Genomic DNA, 23,586 nt, shown 5'->3' with positions numbered 1-23,586 from the left:
CATTAAAAAGTACTGATACATGCTACCAAATGGATGTGCCTTGCAAACATTTTGCTAAGTGAAAGAAGTCAGGCACAAAATGCCACTTATTGTATACTTCCATTTACATGAAATACTTAGAATAGGAAAATCAAATCCAGAAACAGAAAGCAGATTAGTGGTTGCTAGGGGACGGGTTGGAGAGGGGAATGGGAAATGACTACTAACGGGTATGGGGCTTCATTTTGGGGATGATGGGAAGGTTCTGGAATTAGGAGTGATAACTGCATTAACGTTGTGAATATACTAAAAACCAGTGAACTGTATACTTAAAAATGGTTAATTTTATGATATATGAATTTTGTCTCAGTTTAATAAAAAACAAAAGCTGTTGAACAACTGAAAACAGGTTAAACACTATACTGAGAATACAGAAACAGTGACACCAGTCTTTCTAGGTTCTGTTAAACTTACTACCAAAGACATCTTTCATTTAAGAAGATTTTCTTCTCAACTGAGCTTTTGAGTTTGCATTTGGCAAATAAAAATGTTAAAGTTTTAGTTCTACCCTTAACAGAGAGAAAAGACTGCCTATACATTTTCTGACCTGTTAAAGTAGCTACTTGCTTGCACCAAGATTCCCATGTCTATTACAAGTACCGAGGCTAATGCATTCTTATAGAAGAACATCACCACTACTTTTGCAGATCAGTAATTTCTTACAGAGCTCTACCAGGGAACATGTTTTACAAAGTTCTGGTGATATCTATAGCACAGGAGTGAGAAACTTTTCCTGTTAAGAGCCTAATAGTAAATATTGTAGGCTTTATGTATCATACAGTCTGTTGCAATTACTCAACTCAGCCATTATAGTGTGAAAACAGCCATAAATAATATGGAAGCAAATGAGTGTGGTTGTATGCCAGAAAAATTTATTTATGGACACTGAAATTTGAATTTCATGTAGTTTTCGTATCATATAAAATAGTCTTCTTTTGACATTTTCCCCAAACATTAAAAAATATAAAAACAAGCCAGGCATGGTACTCACAACTGTAATCCCAGCATTTTGGGAGGCTAAAGTAGGAGGATTACTTGAGGCCAGGAGTTTGAGACCAGTCTGGGCAAAATAGTGAGACGCCACCTCTACAAAAAAAAAAAAAATAGGTGGATATGGTGGCACACGTCTGTAGTCCTAGAGATTAAGAAGGCTGAGGCAAGAGGATCACTTGAGCCCAGAAGTTCAAGGCTACAGAGAGCTATGATTGTACCACTGCACTCAAGCCTGCGTGACAGAGCGAGACTTTCTCTCAAAAAATTAAAAACAAAACCAAAAACCGTATGTATGTCATGGGCTATAAAAAATGGTCACCAGGCTGGATTTGGCCAGGAAGCATAGTTTGCTATTCCATTTAGAATATGACAGAATGGGCCAGGTGTTGTGGCTCATGCCTGTAATCCCAGCACTTTGGGGGCCGAGGTGGGCAGATTACTTGAGGTCAGGAGTTCGAGACCAGCATGGCCAACATGGTGAAACTCCATCTCTACTTAAAAAAAAAAAAAAGCCACACATGGTGGCAGGCACCTGTAATCCCAGTTACTCAGGAGGCTTGAGGCAGGAAAATCACTTGAACCTGGGAGGCAGAGGTTGCAGTGAGACGAGACTGAGCCACGCACTCCTGCCTAAAGGACAGAGTAAGACTCTGTCTCAAAATTAAATAAATAAATAAATAAAAGGAATGATTTAGTAAATATGTAAACCATTTCATATATAAATTATAAATTTTATACTCTCCAAATCTAAAGTTATATATTTAACCTCACAATCAGGTTTGATATTCTGTTTGATCTTATACATACATGAGTATTTATTTTCATAAATGTTAAGTGGAAAAAAAAAATGAGGTTAGCTCAAATCTAATTCACAAACAAAATCTCTCTAATCCACCCACTTTGGCCTTCTCTCTTACAATTCCTTATTTCAGACTGTTAGTCATTTTCCTTAGATTACTTCAATACCCTTTTAACTGGGTTTTCAACATTTAGTCTTTCCTCAGAAACCCATTCTCCATTCTGCAGTCAGAAACAATCTTTCTAAAATTTAAGTCTGTATGTGTTGACATACATGATACCTACCCACTTTTAAAACAGTCCCCTCAGTGATCTACATTAAAGTCTAAGTTTTCCTTTTGTCCCTTATCCCTTGCTTCTTCCTTTTCCTACTTCCAAACCTGGTAGATAGAGAAAATTGTGGATCTTCAAATACAACACTATCTTAGTCTTTCCCTAATTCTTTAACACCATATACCTAACCTGTCTAAACTTGATTAGGTACCACTCTTACATGCTTTCATTAAGTACCTATCCCTAAAATAAGTGTTTTCTATTGTATTGTAACTGTTTGCTTTATTTGTTTGTTCTCCTTCCCTTGGTAAGTTCTTTAGAGACAGGGACTGTGTTTGACATAACAATAATATTCAATATCTAGGATCTAGAAAACAGTCTGCAACATAGAAGAGACTTGAATATTTGTTGAATGAACCCACGAATGTTTATGGGGTTGAACTGCGTCCCTCAAAAAGATATGTTGTGGTTCTAATCTCTAGTACCTTACAATGTGAATTTTTTTGGAAACAAGATCATTGCACAAGTAATTAGTTAAGATGAAGTCATCCAGGAGCAGTGTGGGTCCTTAACCCAATGACTGCTGTCTTTTTAAGAAGACACAGGTTGGCACAGTGGCTCACACCTGTAATCCCAGCATTTTAGGAGGCCAAAGCAGGCAGATTGCTTGATCTGAGGAGTTCTAGACCAGCCTGGGAAACATGGCAAAACCTCGTCTCTACAAAAAATACAAAAAAATCAGCCAACGTGGTGGTGTGTGTCTGTGGTCCCAGATACTCAGGAGGCTGAGGCGGGAGAATCGCTTGAGCCCAGAAGGCGGAAATTGCAGTGAGCCGAGATCATGCCACTGCACTCCAGCCTGGGTGACAGAGCGAGATTCTGTCTCCAAAAATAAATAATAATAATAATAATAACAACAACAACAACAAGAGTTGGCAAGCATATGGAGAGATCAGAATTTTCTCACACTGATGGTGGGAATGTAATATGGTACAGCTATTGGAAAATAGGCTGGCAGTTCCTCAGATGGTTAAACATAGGATTAACATATATGCATGGCAATTTCACTTCCAGGTATATACCTAAAGGAAGTAAAAACAGATATTCAAACAAAAACTTGCACATGAATATTCTTCATAGCAGCTCTATTCACAACAGCCAATGGTAGGAACAGTCCAAACGTCTACCAATGGATAAATGGCTAAACAATTGTGTTTATATATATATATATATACACACACACACACACAATGGAATATTACTACTCAGACTTAAAAAGGAATGAAGCATGAACATTTGCTACAACATGGACGAACCTTGAGAACACTATACCAAGTGAAAGAGGCTAGTCACAAAAGACCACATATTAAATGACTATTTAGATGAAATGTCCAGAACAGAAAAATCTATAGTGACAGAAACAGATTAGGGGTTGCACAGGAGTTGGGGGAATGTTTGTATAGAAAAGTGATTGCTACAGGGTGCAGAATTTCTTTATCATGTGATAAAATTATTCTAAAGTTGACTGTGGTGATGGTTGCACATACCTATTGTTAAAGCAAACTAAATATGGCCCAAGAAGGACTTTGTACTTCTAATTTGAGTCTCTGCGGACTAACTGCAACCTAACTTAATAGGTAGACAAGACTGAAGACCTAACTTAGGAGTATGTGCCTGTAACTAACAACTGCTGAGGCTTGGCCAATCCCAACAGCCAAATTTCTTTCTTTCTTTCTTTTTTGAGACAGGGTCTCACTCTGTCACCCAGGCAGCAGTACAATGGCGTGATCTTGGCTCACTGCAACCTCTGCCTCCTGGGTTCAAGCGATTCTCCTGCCTCAGCCTCCCAAGTAGCTGGGATTACAGGCACCCATCACCACGCACGGCTAATTTTTATATTTTTAGTAGAGACAAGGTTTCACCGTGTTGGCCAGGCCGGTCTCAAACTCCTGGACTCAGGTGATATGCCTGCCTCAGCCTCCCACAGTGCTGGGATCACAGGCATGAGCCACCGCGCTCAGCCCTAGTGGCCATATTTCAACCACTCATACATTGCTGAGTGTTCAAACTGTGTTCAAATAAGGCAAACAGCAAGCTGTAACCAGCAAGCTGTACAGAAACAGTTGTTTCTGTATCTCACTTCTGATTTCTGTATGTCACATCCCTTTTTCTTGTCTATAAATCCGTTCTGACTATGAGGCATCCCTGGAGTCTCTCTGAATCTGCTGTGATTCTGGGGGCTGCTCAATTCACGAATCGTTCATTGCTCAATTAAATACCTTTAAATTTAATTTGGCTTAAGTTTTTCTTTTAACACTGTGAACATGCTAAAACCAGTGAATTATACACTTTAAATGGGTTAATTATATAATATATTCAGTAACGCTGCTAGAAAAAAATCTAAATGTACATTTTTAGTATGCACATACAAAAAAGAAAATTATTCCTGATTAATACTCTGACTTGGCACATTATGCCATGCAGAGAATCAATCAAGTCCCCAAAAGTCTTCTAATGTTTAATTTGATAAGCACAAAATATTCTATTAACAAAGTTCAAAAATTCACTGAAGGATAGAAAGCAGACTTTAAGGACTACTGAAAGCCTATGACTTGATTATGTAATCAGAATCATACTTTTAAGTTTTAATATCTAGATATTTATCTCTACACAGAATAATTTGTCATCTATTTACTTTTTTATTGAAAAGTTGGAGGTATTTTTAAAAATAAAATTCCTTGAATATATCAGTCACAGATTTTGTAACTTCTGTGCAAATATGAGCCTCATTACACTTAAAACAGCTAGTTACTGCTACTATCCTCCCAGTCTTTTGTGGCAGAAACCCTAAGTCAAACCCTTCTGAAACACCAAGAATCTATTGATAGAGGACATTTCAGAGTCAATCTAGTTATATGTCAAACACAACAAATGCATTTCTAAACTTTTTCAAATGTACTTTCTTATGTAATTTCAACAGATTTGTTCTTCACAACCTTAGCAGGCCTGGCAGTTATGACTATCACAATCATGAGGAAATTAAGGCTCAGGAGTCACAGAACAGAAACGCCTGTTACTGTTTAGCAATATCACTCATATAGCATGTTGATCTACAAATCAACTTTGATCCACTACAACTTTTGTTATTTTTCCCCTCAGTTTTGAATCTACTGGCTTATATTTCCTCCATAATTACTTCATTTCATGTTTTAATTAAAAAATCTGATGGCATTAGTCATATATTTTGGGCAAAAAGAAATGATTGAGTTTGCTGTGCTGTAACAATAAACCTAGTTCAGCTTCTCACCCTTTATCTCCCATCTATTCTAGACACAAACCTTATCACTCTAATAGAGTTATCAAAAAAAAAATTTTTTTTTTTTGAGACTAAGTCTTGCTGTGTCACCCAGGCTGGAGTACAATGGTGCTATCTCAGCTCACTGCAGTTTCTGTCTCCTGGGTTCAGGTGATTCTCCTACCTCAGCCTCCCAAGGAGCTGCAATTACAGGTGCATGCCATCATGCCCAGTTAATTTTTGTATTTTTAGTAGAGACTGGGGTTTCACCATGTTGGCCAGGCTGGTCTCAAACTCCTGACCTCAAGTGATCCCCCAGTCTTGGCCTCCCAAAGTGCTGGGATTACAGGCGTGAGCTATCACGCCTAGTCAACTTCTCGACTTCTATCAACATTTTTTTTTTTTCACACAACTTTTTGACTTGGTATATCCCCAATACCTAGTATAGTGCTTGGTCACAGTTTATAATTAATAAATATTCACAAATACACAGATGAAATTTATTAAGTAGAAAAGACACCAAGTAAAATTAACTTTTCTCCTATGAAACCTAATTCATTTATGTCAATAATTTATATTCCATTCTTCAAACCCTGATACACAGAATTCAGAATATAGAAAACTGAGGACCAATTTAGCAATCTAAGCTATTGTGGGTTTTTTTGTTGTTTTTTTAAGACAGGCTTTCACTCTATTGTCCAGGCTGGCGTGCAATGGCACAATCTAGGCTCACTGCAACCTCCACCTCCCCGGCTCAGGCAATCCTTCCACCTCAGCCTCCCAGTGGCTGGGACGACAGGCATGCACCACCACGGCCAACTAATTTTTATATTTTTTGTAGAGATAAGGTTTCATCATGTTACCCAGGCTAGTCTCGAACTCCTGAGCTCAAGTGATTCGCCTACCTCAGCTTCCCAAAGTGCTGGGACTATAGGCGTGAGTCTACAGGCCCAGCCTATTATTTATTGGTTATTCACAAGAAATAAGTATGTAATAGGTAAAAATTTGCCCTTTTCTACTTGCATACATATAGACATGAGTACAAACAATATATTCATTGTTTACATAATAGTGTTTATCAACACTAAAAAGGAAGATTCTGGATGCCTGGTGCTGCTTCACAATTATTATTTTCTAATCAGTTCAAAGTTTCATAGATGTTATTTTTTAAGCCTTTATCATTCTTAAAGACCATCTTTCATTCTACACACACCCCTAAGAAGATGACAACTCATATTTCACAGAAAATAACCAGAGTTTACTATCAGTACCAGTACCAGCCACTGTGCTAAGTAATCTGTAAGAGGGTAATGGTATCTCTTTTACAGAGAACCAAATAGTTGAAGTATAGAGAAATTAAGTGAATTGCTCAACATAGTATGGCAATAACTAGGGCAGGGATGTGAACCCAAGACTTTGCTTCCAAAACCCATCTTGCTTCCCTTATCTCACCTCAGGAGAAAACCTTCCCTATCAAGACTTACCATTATACCATGTCACAAGCCCACTGAATCCTGGATATTACTCTATCCTATCCACCACCACCCACCATGATTTCTACTTCTCTCTCTCTTCCTCTTGCTCCTTCCAAAAGCCTATAAACAAATAAGATCTCTTTCACCATTAAAACACAACAATATAATAGCAGCAAAAATACACGTACCAGGAGTCAGAAGTTTGCCTCTTAATTACTGACCCCAAACTCTCTGCTCTGAGATGAGACAGGATCTGGGAGCAGGAGAAACTAAGTAGCAATTGATTTGTCCCTCCTTTACAACCACAAGACAACAGCTTCACTCTATTTGATCAATTTGCCTTTCCTTCCATTGTACTACCATGTTTGGCACCTCAGCATTCATGTAAATCCTATTCCTGCTTCTTAGAATGGCCTCTCACCATTCTTCCACCTTTTCTTTTTGACAGTTCATAAAACGCTCTTTTTGTGAAATCTTCCCTAATCCATAGCAGGGTTAACCATTGTTCCTCCACTCTCCTTAGTGCTTGTGTCTATTAAAATACCCACCATAATGTAATTATAATTCTTTGTTCACATATTAATCTTCTATATTAGAGGTAGTTTTCTGAAGACAGGAAATGTGATTATTCACCTTTACTTAGTATCAAGCTCTGGGCATGGGACATAGGAGGGATTCAGAAAATGTTGCATTTATTGACACTGGGATTTATTTTGTGTTTAGGATAGTGCTTTGGAAAAGGATGAAATTATACAAATGTACTAGATTAAAATATTTTAAAGAATATAAAGCAATAAAAATAATAAGCAGTAAGTACATTAATTGTATTTATGAGTTTATAAGTAGAATAACCAATTATAAACAAAATTTTATAATTCGTATCAGTTCAGAAGAATCAGCTCAGAAAAGGCAAAGATCATTATACAGTGAAACCAATCAGATAAAATGTCATGGAGGAAGACTGTTAAGTATATGGATTGACTGGACAGCAGAAAAGCTTATAGAAGAGGTACAGTATTATATAACATTTACAAATGGATAGGAATACAGGAAAGGATGTGGCATATGTGTGAGATAATGATTTAACTAAAATAAAGTGCTTGGATGAAGATGAAGAATAGCAAAAGATTAAGAATTTGTACTTGCTCTGATATAAGCAAACTGGTATCGGAAGTTCCTTATACCAAGAAAGGAGAGCAAGAAAGCTCAACAAGTTTAAGTGAAATAAAAAAATAAATTCACAGTGTAAACTACTTCTGGAATATAATGCAAGGTGTGAAGTAACGAAGATGTGAAATCAGAGTTGTGGCAATGGGAATGAAGAAGGCTTGCATCTAAGAGGTATTCTGAAGCAAGAACCTTATAAACTGGAAGTAGTGGAAGTAGTGAGTAAAAAACAAGAAATCAAATATACCTCTTAAGTTTTCTACAATTTTAAACAAAATAAAAGATGACATTACCCAATAAACAGTCTACCCTATGCTCAAAGGGGAAAATAAAAAGAGAATGTAAATTACTATGCATCAGGGGAAGAAAGGGGAATAATAAGAGACATGAACTGGGAATGATGATACAGAACTCTGAGAGGCAAAGCAGATGAGCTTTCTAAGGGCATAAATGTAGAATAATGACTAGGGTACTTATCAAAATCATCTGAAGGCATAAAAAAAAATTTATCCTGCCCCCATTCAGCCCAAATTGAGAGTTAGTGCTTCAGGGATTACAATTATAACATGTATTAGAATCTGGGTGAGTATTAAGAAGAGGTTAATACGCCTGTAATCCCAGCACTTTGGGAGGCCGAGGCGGGCGGATCACGAGGTCAGGAGATCGAGACCATCCTGTCTAACACGGTGAAACCCCGTCTCTACTAAAAATACAAAAAAATTAGCCGGGCGCGGTGGCGGCGCCTGTGGTCCCAGCTACTCGGGAGGCTGAGGCAGGAGAATGGCGGGAACCCGGGGGGCGGAGCTTGCAGTGAGGCGAGACTGCGCCACTGCCCTCCAGCCCGGGAGACAGAGCGAGACTCCGTCTCAGAAAAAAAAAAAAAGAGGTTAATAAATTTAACAGTAAGGCCTCAGGCCAAAGACTTGGAGACACACACCCGATAATAATAACTGACAAAATACCATCCCAATTACAAAGCCAGAAGTAACTTGACAGTTATGCTGCTTTCTCTGAAAACAACAGCTGTCATTTTTACTGGGTATGAAACCTCCACCAGTTCTTACACTTCACATGAAATTAAACTAATTGTCCAAAGTAGCTCCATATCCATCAGCAACAGAATCACATACAAATACACAAGGATACTGAAAGAATATTCACAGCAATAAATAATTATAATTAATCTCTGACTCCAAAGACTTCTTCCAAGCCTTTATGAAGAGGTAAAATTTGGTCTACCTAAAGCAAAATGTTTCCTATCAGTTTTTAATAATAAACATTTCTGGCTCACGCCTGTAATCCCAGCACTTTGGGAGGCCGAGGCGGGTGGATCATGAGGTCAAGAGACCGAGACCATCCTGGCTAACACAGTGAAACCCCACCTCTACTAAAAATACCAAAAAATTAGCCCGGAGTGGTTGCGGGCGCCTGTAGTCCCAGCTACTCGGAAGGATGAGGCAGGAGAACGCGATGAACCCGGGAGGCGGAGTTTGCAGTGAGTCGAGATCATGCCACTGCACTCTGGCCTGGGCGACAGAGGGAGACTCCGTCTCAAAAAAATAAAAAATAAATAACAAAAAAATAAACGCTTCCATTCTGTTCAGCTATCAAAATCTAAATAAGCAATTTATAATTACATCTTCTATATCAAAATTCAATTAAATTACATTACTAAAAATGAGATAATGAGATACTCTGAGCCTCTTGGTGCAATATAACATATACAGCACCACATATTAAGTATCCTTGCAAAAAATGTTTAGCCTAAATTTTATCAAGACTTTTGAACAGTGGTTCTCAAACTTTTGTCTCAGGACCCCTTTATACTCTTAAAATTTACATTACTGGAGACCTCAGAGGGATTTTGTCTATGTGTGTTACATCTATTAATATTTACCATGACAGATGGTAAACCTGAGAAAGTTTAAAAATATTTATTAATTCATTTAAAATTATAACTCATTATGTTACAAATATATAATATTTAAAATTAAAAATTCAGTATTTTCCAAAACAAGACAAATTTAGTGATAAGATTGGTATTGTTTTACATTTTTGTAATCTTTTTAAAAATATAGTTTAGGCTGGGCGCGGTGGCTCAAGCCTGTAATCCTAGCACTTTGGGAGGCCGAGACGGGCAGATCACGAGGTCAGGAGATCGAGACCATCCTGGCTAACCTGGTGAAACCCCGCCTCTACTAAAAAATACAAAAAACTAGCCGGGCGAGGTGGCGGGCGCCTGTAGTCCCAGTTACTCAGGAGGCTGAGGCAGGAGAATGGTGTAAACCCGGGAGGTGGAGCTTGCAGTGAGCTGAGATCCGGCCACTGCACTCCAGCCTGGGCAACAGAGCGAGACTCTGTCTCAAAAAAAAAAAAAAAAAAAAGGTTTAATGGAAGACAAATGAATTTTTTTTTTTTTTGAGACAGAGTCTTACTCTGTCACCCAGGCTGGAGTGCAGTGGCACAATCCTGGCTCACTGCAAACTCCACCTCCTGGGTTCCAGAGATTCTCGGGCCTCAGCCTCTAGAGTAGCTGGGATTACAGGGGCGCACCGCCAACACCCGGCTAATTTTTGTATTTTTAGTAGAGATGGGGTTTTACCACGTTGGCCAGTCTAGTCTCATACTCCTGACCTCAAGTGATCCACCCGCCTCGACCTCCCGAAGTGCTGAGATTACAGGCGTGAGCCACCGCGCCCGGCCTTACAAATGAATTCTTGTATCTGCTTCTGCATGTACTCTGCTGCAGTATCGTATGTGCAGTATCGTATGTGCAGTATCACATGTGCAGTATCGCATGTGCAGTATCACATGTGCAGTATCGTATGTGCAGTATCACATGTGCAGTATCACATGTGCAGTGTCATACAGCCTCTGGAAAACGACAACGTACACTCTGGGGTGAATGCGAGTAAAAAAGACAAAATTATTTTTACGTTGTTTACCTACCCCAACTATTTTAAGGTAAACTTCTCTTTACAGAAATGTAGAAGAATAAACCAGTTAAATGACACTACAAGGAAAATTCAGAATGTGGAACATTCCTCAAAATAATCCAAGTTTTTCAATAAATCTCTGGCATGCAGAAAATGAAAGTAAAAGCAATAGTTCTAGATTAAGAACTACAACAATAAAATACATTTTGTAGACCTTGATGGAGCCTATTTTGAACACTGTCAACGGACATTTTTGAAACAATGGAGAGAATATCTGAACAGGTTCAGGGTGTTGGATGATCCAGAAATGATTGTTAATTTTTTCAGGCATAATATGGTTATGTAAGAAAATGTATTTTAGAGTAGCATAATGAAGTATGCAGTGATAAAGTGAAGTGAATCATAACAACTACCTTTCAGGTTTCAATTAGACAGCTGTAGAAAATATCTGTCAGCAGACATGAACTACCATGGGTAATTTAAACTACAAAAAGGTATTTATTTATGCCTTATATATTGTAGGTACTAATATATAAGATTTAATAAATCATATCAAGTCATTCAGAGAAAAGTCAGTGAACAAATTAATTTGACAAAGCATCTTGAATTAAAAACATTACTTTTAACTCTGACCTATGTGGTAGGAGAAAATGGGAGTTTAGCTGAATTAATAGGGGGTTAAAAAGTAGGCAATGAGGGTGTGTTTCTAAACATCATAAAGATTTAAATGAATGCAAGGTGGGTACAGGATAAACTAGTGGTTCTTTGATCTTTATCTTTCACTGTATCATGAGCAATAGCCTTACACATACCTCAACACCACCACCACCACTCCAACAGTTCACTCAGTATGCCTTCCACTATTGTCCTCTTTTACATGGTTTGATGTCATCCACCTTGGGATTCTTTGTTAGATATAACCCAAGTTCAACAATCAGTTAGGGGAGGACTTACACTGGTCACGCGACGGTAGATCTGCGCAGCATTCTGGCACTCCGAGTAAGGATATTCAGATGTAGCCATCTCAAGCATGCACATCCCAAAAGCATAAACGTCAACGGATTCATCATATTTCTCCTCATACATCTCAGGGGCCATGAACTCTGGGGTACCTTAAATTAAAAGAACGATTCAGACTCAATGCGAGCAGAAGCTTCAGACGTTACTCACCGGGGAGAGAAGCAGAGGGGTTGACCTGTGAGAGAGAAGAAATTGGAATGGGGAGAAAAAAGGAAAGGGGGGAAAAAGAGGAAGGAAATCTTCTCAGTCAGTCTGTTCCATCAAATATCTCGTAAAAGATCTTCCACTGCAAGGCCTTTATATGAAACTGGAATAAGGTCAAGGATCTATTTATTGATTTACTGTGTAAAATGAATTTCTCTAAACAATATGTCAAAATAAAGCCTTGGCTAAGAGATAAACTAATATAATTCATATTGAAAACAAATAGAAGAAAAAGGAAAGACACTATGCAAGGAACAAAACAGATATAATGGCACATCTGTAAGATAAGATGATGGGTTTAAAAAGATCAAAATACTTGTGTGTCCACTAATGTATGGTAGTTGTAGGTTAATATTTACAGCTACATTCTTGGCATTAACACTCAATCTGATTAGTTTCACTTTTTAAGAAGGCCTTGCAGTGAAAAACTCGATATTCAATACACTTTTTAAAAAATGAAATAAAATGTAATTGTCTCCAAAGGCCACTCACCAGAGCCCTTTTCTTCACATACTTACCATCGCACCTGTAGTACACAAATAAGCCTACTACAGACACAAGAAATATAGTGAGGGACATCCTACAGGCAAAAAGACAAATACACAAACAAATATAGAACCCAAATACAGACTGATTTATGAGCACAGTGTGTGATCTCACAAGACTAAGTTTTATAATGCTTCCAGAAAATTAGGTCTGCATACTTCAAATTATAAGGCATTCCAAGAAACAGACATGCACACTATGATTTAATGAACAAAGAAAATAAAAACTCTATTGGGTCAGGGATTTCAGGATGCCAAAGACAATCAAAGAAATGTTTCCTGTGAAGAAGGCAAAAAAAGAAATTCAGCTTTAAATGACACTGTTCCCATTCTTCTTGTGAATGTATTATAAGAAAAGGTGAAAGTGTTCCTAACTGAAGTTACATAATATTCCAAGGAGAACACTGTTTTTGAAAGATGTACAAATAACTGGTGTTCTGTGATTTTCCTAGTAATACCTAGGATCCAAGTTCACTTAAAAATTAATGGGTTTCTTTTGTTATTCTCACCTTTTGGAGGGAGTAAACAGAGTGTTTATGAAGACTTCAAGTTTTTAAATTGTGATACCCTCTTCATAGAGTGAAAGTTTATCAAAATAGGCATTAAATTGTTTTTCCAGCTTTGAGTTTCTAACATATAAAGTCTGAAAGGGACAGCCTTGTTCTTTAGATAAGTGATTCTCAACAGGGGGCAATTTTGTCTTCTAGGAGCCATATATAGTAATGTCTGGACGCACTTTTGGTCATAACAACTAGAAGACAGACAGGGAGCGTGCTACTGGTATCTAGTGGGTAGAGGCTGGGAATGCTGCTCGAGTCTTACAATGTACAAGACAGCCCCTTACAAGAAAGAATTGTCCAACCCCAAATCTCAGTAGTACTGAGGTTGAGAAATACTCTTTTAGATAGATCATAACTTCTGAAGAGTCAGACTAAGAAAAAAGTTGATAAAACCAACTTTTCAGAATGAATTGTCATATTTATTTTCACAAAATGTTAGGAGGCTAGATATTCTTTTTTTTTTTTTTTTGGAGACGGAGTCTTGCTCTGTTGCCCAGGCTGGAGTGTAGTGGTGCAATCTCAGCTCAGTGCAACCTCCACTTCCCGGATTCAAGCGATTCTCCTGCCTCAGCCTCCCAAGTAGCTGGGACTACAGGCACCTGCCACCATACCTGGCTAATTTTTTTTTTTTTTTTTGTATTTTTAATAGAGATAAGAGTTTTTCCAGGTTGGCCAGACTGGTCTCAAACTCCTGACCTCAAGTGATCCTCCCACCTCAGCCTCCTAAAGTGCTGGGATTACAGGTATGAGCCAACTGTGCTTGGCCAATATTCTTGAATACACATATATACCCAACAGACATTTTATATGTCTAAAAATTTAATTTTTATCTTTTAATTTTAGGAAGTAAAACTAAACATAAATTCCATTTCTTTCATGAAGTGACATACTGTATGTATTACATAAATAGTGCATAATATTAAGTATCAACAGTATGTAATGAAAAGATGGCTGGCTGGGCAAGGTGGCTCATGCCTGTAATCCCAGCACTTGAGGCTGAGGCAGGTGGATCACTTGAGGCCAGGAGTTCGAGACCAGCCTGGCCAACATGGTGAAACCCCATTTCTACTAAAAATACAAAAATTAGCCAGGCGTGGTGATGCATGCCTGTAATCCCAGCTACTCGGGAGGCTGAGGCACAAGAATCACTTGAACCCGGTGGGTGGAGGTTGCAATGAACTGAGATCGCACCACTGCACTCCAGCCTGGGTGACACAGAGAGACTCCATCTCAACAACAACAACAAAAAAGACTGTTACATTAGGTTTTATCAACAAAGTTCACTTTATTCCTTGTAATGTAGTGTTATCAACAGCCTCTAAGATGATTCCAAGAAGCACAAATGTAGAGAATCCTACATCTCGTAAGTAGAACGGATCACCTCCTGAGTTCAAGCTATGAATTTCTTAAGGTTTATATCACTTAAAACTCTGACAGGGCCAGGATTCTAAATCAAAGGAATGTCAGAAAGCCAGTCAGGCTCCAAGGTACACCTGAAACATACCTATCACACTCTTGGCAAAGGAAGCCCGCTTCAGGGTTGCCAGACCAAGGTCTCCAATCTTAACGGAGCCAGTAGGGCCCGTGATAAAGATGTTGTCACATTTAAGATCGCGGTGAATAATAGGTGGAGTTCGAGTATGAAGAAACTGAAGTCCTTTAAGGATCTGACGGCACCAGCTTCTTAGAACTTTGATCTTCATCACTTTAAACCTTTTCAGATACCTAGAAAAAGCAAAGTATACCAAACAAGTTATCAACGATAGCAGTTTGTTGCTTTGAAGAATTCCATTAAATTCTAACATGACTGGAGATGGGAATATCAAATTTAGAATACTAAGATTCAGTAACATTAAAGGTTAGTAATACTTTTAGTAAGCGGGGCTACGATAGTTTAAAATAAAAATTCTATTAAGAGACACAGAAAAATAAGTCTTCCAAATACTTTTTCATCTAAACAATGATAGTATTAAGTAACTAGTTTTTTCTTAAAGAAATGGGAGATGAAGCTGGCTATATCAGCTAAATATTTCAGAACCAAAAATATTTAATTAGTGATTGGTAAGAAAATTACGATAACAAAGCACCAAATATGAATTCCTTAAAATTAGGTCACCACTTAAATGATTAACAGGTGGAGTTCTGCTTCTCTTAAATAGTGCAGTAGTTCTATCAGACACAGATGTATTTATAAACTCTAGTAAAAATACACAAAACAACTATTACTTGAAGGCTCTGGAAAGCAATCAAAATCAGTCATAGTTGGCAGGGACAAAGGGAAAGTACTGCTTGAGTTTCCTTCTTCATAATACATTTGTACCTAAGAAAAGGCCCTGTTCTGATTCTGCGGGTCTGCTAAACCCCAGACAGAAATGGGGACTGAGTTTGCAATGACCACAGCATCAAGAACAGTGCTAACAGACCTTTCTGCAAGGATGGTCTGTTCAATAAAGTTGCCACTAGCCAAATGTGACTACTCAAATGTAGATTTAAATTAAAAATTCCATTTCTCAACTGCACTAGCCACATTTCATGTGCTCAACAGCCACATGAAGCAAATAGCTACCATTCTGGATGGTATACACTATACAACATTTCCATAATGGCAGAAAGTTCTATTGGACAGCACAGATCTAGAAAGGAAAGGAGGAAATCTCAGAAAGCAGGCACCAAAGGAGAGTCCTAAATTCTGTGTATTCACTCTGCCTCTGAAATACGTGTATGTAGGAAAGATTCCAAGCAGCCCAAGCATGCTAAAAGAACTGAACAGAGACCTCTGATGCTACCCATTGTAGAAAAGATACATCTGAGGATTGAGTGCCAATGCCTACTTTATCTGGCAATATTCAGGGGAAAAAAAGAGCACTAAAAATGTTAAATATAAAAGACTACATTTTCCTTTCAGTATCTTTAAGATACACACACGATTAAAGGAAAATCTATAATACTGTGATATATACGATATGCTTACATATTATATTATATAGTTATTGTTTTTCAGTTCCTGAATGTTTCATTTTTATAATTTCTATGTCTTTACTGATATTCTCTATTTGTTGAGCTAAAATTTTCTATACTCTTAACACTTGGCTGTCACTGTTTCCTGCATTTAGTATTCCAATTTTGTTGAATAGGTCCTATAATTACTCCCATTTAATAATGACTTACCATTTTCTATGTACTTATGTAAGATATGAAAATTACAACATACAAAACAAGTGGTAGAGGGGTTAAATGAAAACTTCATTTGTGCAAAGGTCTTATATTTTACATGAAATTGTACAGTATTTGTCCTAAATAGTGAAAAGTAACAACGTAAATGTAATCTTCAGGGCAACTACTTAAAATGAAAAACATGCAGAGATCCAGATCTAACTAAAAATCAAATAGCAGAACTAAAAATTGTACTTCATTTGGGTGGGTTAATTGAAGAAAACTAATAGCAAAAGTGGGTTTTGTGGTTTAAAAAATATATCAAAACAGTAATGCTGGATGGAGGGTAAGGAAAAGGCTGCCTGGAAAGTGGCATAAGGGCATTTTCTGATATGATGGAAATGTTCTCTATCTTGAGAGTTTTGGTTACACAAATGAATGCCTTGTCAAAACTCATTCAATCATATGATAATAATTTATTATATCCTGATGCTGCTTGGAGGTAAAAGAAAAAGTACACAGGCCGGGCCCGGTGTCTCACGCCTGTAATCCCAGCACTTTGGGAGGCCGAGGCGGGCGGATCACGAGGTCAGGAGATCGAGACCATCCTGGCGAACACAGTGAAACTCCGTCTCTACTGAAAATACAAAAAAATTAGCCGGGCTTGATGGCAGGTGCCTGTAGTCCCAGCTTCTAGGGAGGCTGAGGCAGGAGAATGGCATTAACCTGGGAGGCAGCAGAGCTTGCAGTGAGCTGAGATCGCGCCACCGCACTCCAGCCTGGGTGACAGAGCGAGACTCCATCTCCAAAAAAAAAAAACAAAAAAAAAAACCAAAAAAAAACAGAAAAAGTACACAAATATTAGAACTCTAATGAAATGCATACTGAAGGGTTTATAGGTGAAGCATAATGATATCTACTATTTATTTTATTATGGAATGAGTAAGATAGGATGATGAATAAACGGATGTATTAATAATATGGTAATGCAAGTGATGCAAAAAGTAACAATAGAATCTTGGTGCTGAGTGTGTGCTCACTGTATGGTGCTTTTGCCTTTTCTATATAGTTTTTAGAATTTTATATTAAAATACTGGAAACTTTGTTTGTCATTAGTCCTTCTTATAAACATCCTATTTTTAAACAAAAGGGTATCCTACCATGAACTTTATATTACTTCTCTCTCTCTCTTAACTATTCCCGTAGCACCTCCCTAATTACAGAAAGCCTGTCTATCCTTTAAGATCTACTTAAATTGTATCTATCATTTTAGTAAAGACCTTCAAGATTATCCCAGCCAGCAGGAAATCATATCTTTGTCTCAAACACTATTCAAATGAAAATTACACATATATTATGATTCACATTTCATTTTAGGAACCTATTCTAGGGGAATTGTGTACAAACATGATTATTATAGCAACGTTCATAAGGAAAGTATAAGGACAAGAAAGGATCCAATCTGCTCCATACTACAAATGGAACATTTCTAAACTCAGAGAAGCTAAGTTTGGTGAGAATGAAAAGTGGTTTCTAGAAATGTGAATATTAATTAAAATCACCATAACCAACCACATCTTGAGAAAGAAAAGTGACAATCAGGCACCATCAGTGCAGACCGGACCAAAAAAAAGATGTCTCTGCCGGGTGCAATGGCTCACGCTGGCTCACTCCCAGCACTTTGGGAGGCTGAGGTGGGTGGATCACCTGAGGTCAGGAGTTCAAGAACAGCCTGACCAATATGGTGAAACACGGTGTCTACTAAAAATATAAAAACTAGCTGGGCATGGTGGCATGCACCTGTAGTCCCAGCGACTCGGGAGGCTGAGGTCAGAGAATCGCTTCAACCCGGGAGGTGGAGGTTGCAGTGAGCCGAGATCATGCCACTGCACTCCACCCTGGGCGACAGACTCACCTCCAAAAAAAAAAAGATGTCTCTGATATATCAAGCACTTCAGGGTCTTCCATTATGACTGATTTTTGCCCAATCACATTGAAGAAAAAACCCAGTTGCTGAAAAGCTCCACTCTCATAAGGAGAGCTCTTAATCAGTACTTCAGTACTAAGATATTTACTAAAAACAATCAACTCATGGTTAAATGGGGATAACTACAGTACCTATGCCAAAAACTGGTAGACTAAATGCTGAGAACAATGGTTGCCAAATGTTGAGTACAAAGAATATTCCATTCAAGTAGAGAATATCAACAGAGACAGAAACTTTAAAAAGGAACCAAGTAGAAATTCAGGTGCTGAAAAACACAGTGAAGATTCACTAACGGATTTCAACAGCATACGTGAACACAAGGAAGAAAAAGGCAATCAACTTGAAAATAGGAAGTGAAACTATACAGTCTGAGGAGCAGAAATGAGCAGAGTCTACGAGACCCGTGGGACACCATCAAGTTGACCAAAATATACACAATGGGAGTCCCAGATAAAGAAGAGAGAAAAGAACAAAAAGAATATTTAAGAAAATAATGGCCACAAATTTCCCAAACTTAGTAAAAGACATGAAGCTACACATCCAAAAAGTTCAACAAACTCTAAGGATAAATGCAAATAGATCCACAATGAGAAACATTATATTCAAACTGCTAAAAGGCAAAGACAAAGAGAGAATCTTTAAAGTAGCAAGGGAGGGTGACTTATGACCATGGGATCCTCAATAAGATTATGAGCTGATTTTTCAGCAAAAACCATGGAGGGCAGAAAGCAGTGGAATGACACGTTTAAAGTGCTAAAAGAAACAAAAGCAAAACCCCCCAAAAAACTTAAGACTGCCAACCAAGAATTATATATCCAGCAAAATTATACTACAGAAATGAAAGAGAAATTAAGACACTGCCAGGTAAATAAAAGCTGGAGGAGTTTGATAGTAGTACACCTTCCCTATAAGAAATGCTAAAGAGAATCCTTAGAGGAAATAAAAGAACACTAGACAATAACTTGAAGCCATAAAACCAAATCAAATCTCTGGTAAAGTCCATCACACATCTAAATATTAAAACCAATATTAATGTATTTTTGGTTTATAACTCCTTTTATTTCCTACATGATTTAAAAGACAAATGTACGTAAAATAATGATTATAAAACTATGTTAATGGGTACACAATGTATAAAGATAAAATCTGAGACAACGAAAACCTAAAATGGGAAGGAAGAGTGACGCTGTATAGGATCAGAGATTTGTATGCTATAATATGAAAGCTAAGTTGGTATCAATTCAGGGTAAGCTGTTGGAGGTTTATGATGTTAGTTGTGATCCTCAAGGTAACCACTGAAAAATATCTAAATATATACACAAAAGGAAATGAGAAAGGAATCAAAACGGTATACTACAAAAGAAAAATAAATACATTTAAATTATTTAATCTCCAAAGAAAACTCTAGGACTGGATGGCTTCACTGATGAGTTCTACCAAACATTTAAAGGAGAATTAAAACAAATCCTACTCTTCCAAAAAGTAGAAGTGGAGGAAACACTTTCTAAATCATTCTATGAGGCCAGTATTGCCCTGACACTGAAGATACCACAAGAAAACTACAGACCAACACTGTTATTAATGTAGATGTAAAAACTCTCAACAAAATATTGGCAAGCCAAACCCAATCGCATAGTAAAAGGATTATACGCCATTTATCTATGAAATGCAAGGATGATTCAACGTAAGAAAATTAATCAGTATAATATATCACACTAATAGAACGAAGCAGTCTCATGATTATCTAACTTGATGCAGAATAGCATTTGACAAAATCTAATACCTTTCCATTAAAAAAAAAACCAACAAACTAGGATAGGACTAGCAGAGAACTTCCTCAACATGATAAAGAACATTTATGAAAAACTCACAGCTAACATATACTCAATGGTGAAAGACCAAAAGCTTTCTCCTTAAAATCAAGTATATGACAAGGATAATCAGTGCTAATCATAATTCAAGTTCTAGCCAAAACAGTTAGACAAGAAAAATAAAGGCATTCAAACCAGAAAGAACTATCTATTCACATATGACTTGATCCAATATATAAAAATCCCAAAGAATGGTTAAGTGTGGTGGCACACACCTGAATCTCAGCACTTTGGGAGTCAGAGGCAAGGGAGACCACTTGAGGCCAGGAATTTGTGACCAGCATAAGCAATATATTGAGTCCCTATCTTTACAAAAAATTTGAAAATTAGCCAGGCATGGTGGTACACACCTGGAGTCCCAGATACTCAGGAGACTGAAGTGGGAGGATCCTTTAAGCCTAGGAGTTCAAGTCTGTAGTGAGCTATGACTGCACCACTGCACCCCAGCCTGGGTGACAGAGTGAAACCCCATTTGTTTTAAAAAAAAAAAAAAAAAAAAAACCCAAAGAATGAACACACACACACACACAGACGAGCTAATACAAGAATTCAGCAAATTTGCAAAAGTACAAGACTGACACATAAAAATTAGTTGTATTTATATATACCAGCAATCAACAATCTGAAAAGGAAATTAAGAAAACAATTTCATTTGCAATAGCATATAAAGGATCCAGGAATAAATTTAACCAAGGATGTGAAAGACTTGAATAATGAAACTACAAAACATTGCTGAAAGAAATTTAAAAAGACATAAATAAATGGACAGACACCCTGTGTTCATGGATTAGAAGACAATATAGTTAAAGATGGTGATACTACACAAAGTGATCTACAGATTCAACACAATCTCTGTCAAAATTCCACCATCCTTTTCTTGTAGAAATGGAAATCTAATCCTCAAATTCACATGAAATTTCAAGAAGACCCCAACTGTCAAAAACAATAGTGAAAAAGAAGAACAAAATTAGAGGAAATCACTTCTAATTTTCAAAATTTACCACAAAACTACAGTAATCAGAGCAGTGTGGTACTGGCCTAAGAACAGACATGTAAATCAGTGAAACAGAATTGAGAGTCCAGAAATAAACCTATACATATCATCAAATAACTTTTGAGAAGGGTACCAAGACTATTCAATGGGGTAAAAAGTCTCTTCAACAAATGATGCTGGGATAACTGGGTATCAACATGCAAAAGAATGAAATCAGACCCTACCTCACAGTATATACAAAAGTTAACTTAAAAATGGAACAATAGCCTAAAAAGAAGAGTTAAATTGATAGAACTCTTAGAAGAAAACTTAGGTATAAATCTGTATGACCTTGGTTATTTATGCCAATGGAGTCTTACATGACACCAAAAGCCCAACCATCAAAAGACAAAACAGGTACACTGGACTTCATCAAAATTTAAAACTTGGCACAGGCTTGAGCATCCCAATCAAAAAATCCAACATCCAAAATGCTCCAATCCAATATCTGAAACTTTTTGAGCACCAACATGACACACAACAAAAATGCTCATTTGAACATTTTGGAGTTCAGATTTAGGAGGCTCAACTGGTAAGTATAATTCAAAGTTCCAATATCTGAAAAAATTCAAAGCCCAAAACACTTCTGGTCCCAAGCATTTTGGATAAGAGATACTACACTCAATCTGTATGTCACAGCACATTATCAAGGAGCAAAAAAGGCAACCTCCAGGAGAAAATACCTGTAAATCATGGATCTGGACAAGGGTCTAGTTTCTAAAATAAATAAAGAACTCTTATAAATCAACAAAAAGACAAGCAATCCAATAAAAAATGAGCAAAGAACTTGAATAAACATTTCTCCAAAGATACACAAATAGCCAATAAGCATATGAAAAGATGTTCCACATCATTAATCATTAGGGAAATGCAAATCTAACCCATAATGAGGTATCATGTCACTCCCAGTAAGATGGCTCCTCAAAAAGTTAAACAAAGATTTCCACATGACTCAGCAATTCCATTCCTAGTGTATAGCCAAAAGAAATGAAAACAGGTACTCAAAAAAATACTTGTGCACAAATATTTATAGCAGCAGTACTCATAATAGCCAAAAGGTGGATATAGCCCAAATGTTCATCAATGGATGAATAAACAAATTGTGATATTTCCATGGAATGGAATGTTATTTAGTCATAAAAGTCATGAAGTACTGATGCGTGCAATCACGATGATCCTGGAAAACACTGTGCTAAGTCAAAGATGCCAAACACAAGGATCCGTAACATACTTTGAGTCTACTTATAGGACATATCCTGATTAGACAAATCCATACAGATGGTAAAAAGCTGATAGCTGTCAGGAGCTGAGGGTTGGGAGAAATGGGAAGTTGTTCCATGGGCATAGAGTTTTAGTTTTGTGAGATGAAAAGCATTCTAGAAATTGCACAGAAATGTGTATGTATTAACACTACTGAACTGTACACTTAAAAATGATTAAGATGGTAAATTTTGTTATGTTTTTTACAATAAAAAAATCCCATCCACGAATGGATGGTCCCAGAGATCAGGTAGTCCAACCCCTTGTTTTACATGTACATGGGGAACTGAGACCCAAAAAAGGTTAGCTATTTGCCCAAAATCACAGTTGGTCAGAGGCAGCACTGGGAGTAGTCACAACTTCTACTCCAAGTCTAGCACTCTTTCTACTAAATAAACCCTCCTGTTGGCATAAGCCTCTGAAGCTCAGAAACTGAAAATTTCTCTTTAAATGTAAAAAGAAAAAGAACTTAGATAATGTGCAATTAAAGAAAAAATATGCTGCCTGGCTGGAAGAAGGGAAATGCGGAGTAACTGCTTAATGGGCACAGAGTGTTCTTTTGAGGTGATGAAAATGTTTAGTAACTTGATAGATGTGGTACTTACAAAACATTGTGAATGTACTAAGTGCCACTGAATTGCACATTCTAAAACGGTTAATTGTATGATATTCGAATTTCATGTCTATTTTTAAAAAATAAGTCTAAATTTATTTCAATTTTTAATCCAAATTTTCTTTTTTCTTTTTTTGAGATGGAGTCTCACTCTGTCACCCAGGCTAGAGTGCAGTGGCACAATCTTGGCTCACTGCAACCTCCACCTGCAGGGTCAAGCGATTCTCTTGCCTCAGCCTCCTGAGTAGCTGAGATTACAGGTGCCCGTCATCACACCCAGCTAATTTTTGTATTTTTAGTAGAGACAGGGTTTTACCATGTTGGACAGGCTGGTTTCGAGCTGACCTCAGGTGATCCTGACCTC

General features: G+C 37.4%; 1 protein-coding gene across 15 annotated transcripts in view; it reads right to left on the bottom strand.

Moving 5' to 3' along the window:
* WNK1 (WNK lysine deficient protein kinase 1) overlaps positions 1-23,586 on the bottom strand; it is a 156,613-nt gene that overhangs the window by 67,506 nt on the left and 65,521 nt on the right. For all 15 annotated transcript variants that reach the window (XM_007967122.3, XM_037988649.2, XM_037988650.2 and 12 more), the window contains exons 3-4: positions 14,810-15,030; positions 11,931-12,088 (exon numbers count right to left, since the gene is read on the bottom strand). In XM_007967122.3, the coding sequence (XP_007965313.3) occupies positions 11,931-12,088; positions 14,810-15,030 (379 nt within the window). The remainder of the gene's footprint in view (positions 1-11,930; positions 12,089-14,809; positions 15,031-23,586) is intronic.

The sequence above is a fragment of the Chlorocebus sabaeus genome, chromosome 11 (assembly GCF_047675955.1).
Source record: "Chlorocebus sabaeus isolate Y175 chromosome 11, mChlSab1.0.hap1, whole genome shotgun sequence".
Lineage (NCBI taxonomy): Eukaryota > Metazoa > Chordata > Mammalia > Primates > Cercopithecidae > Chlorocebus > Chlorocebus sabaeus.
The sequence above is the reverse complement of the archived record's forward strand: the minus strand, read 5'-3'. Positions and strand labels throughout refer to the sequence as shown.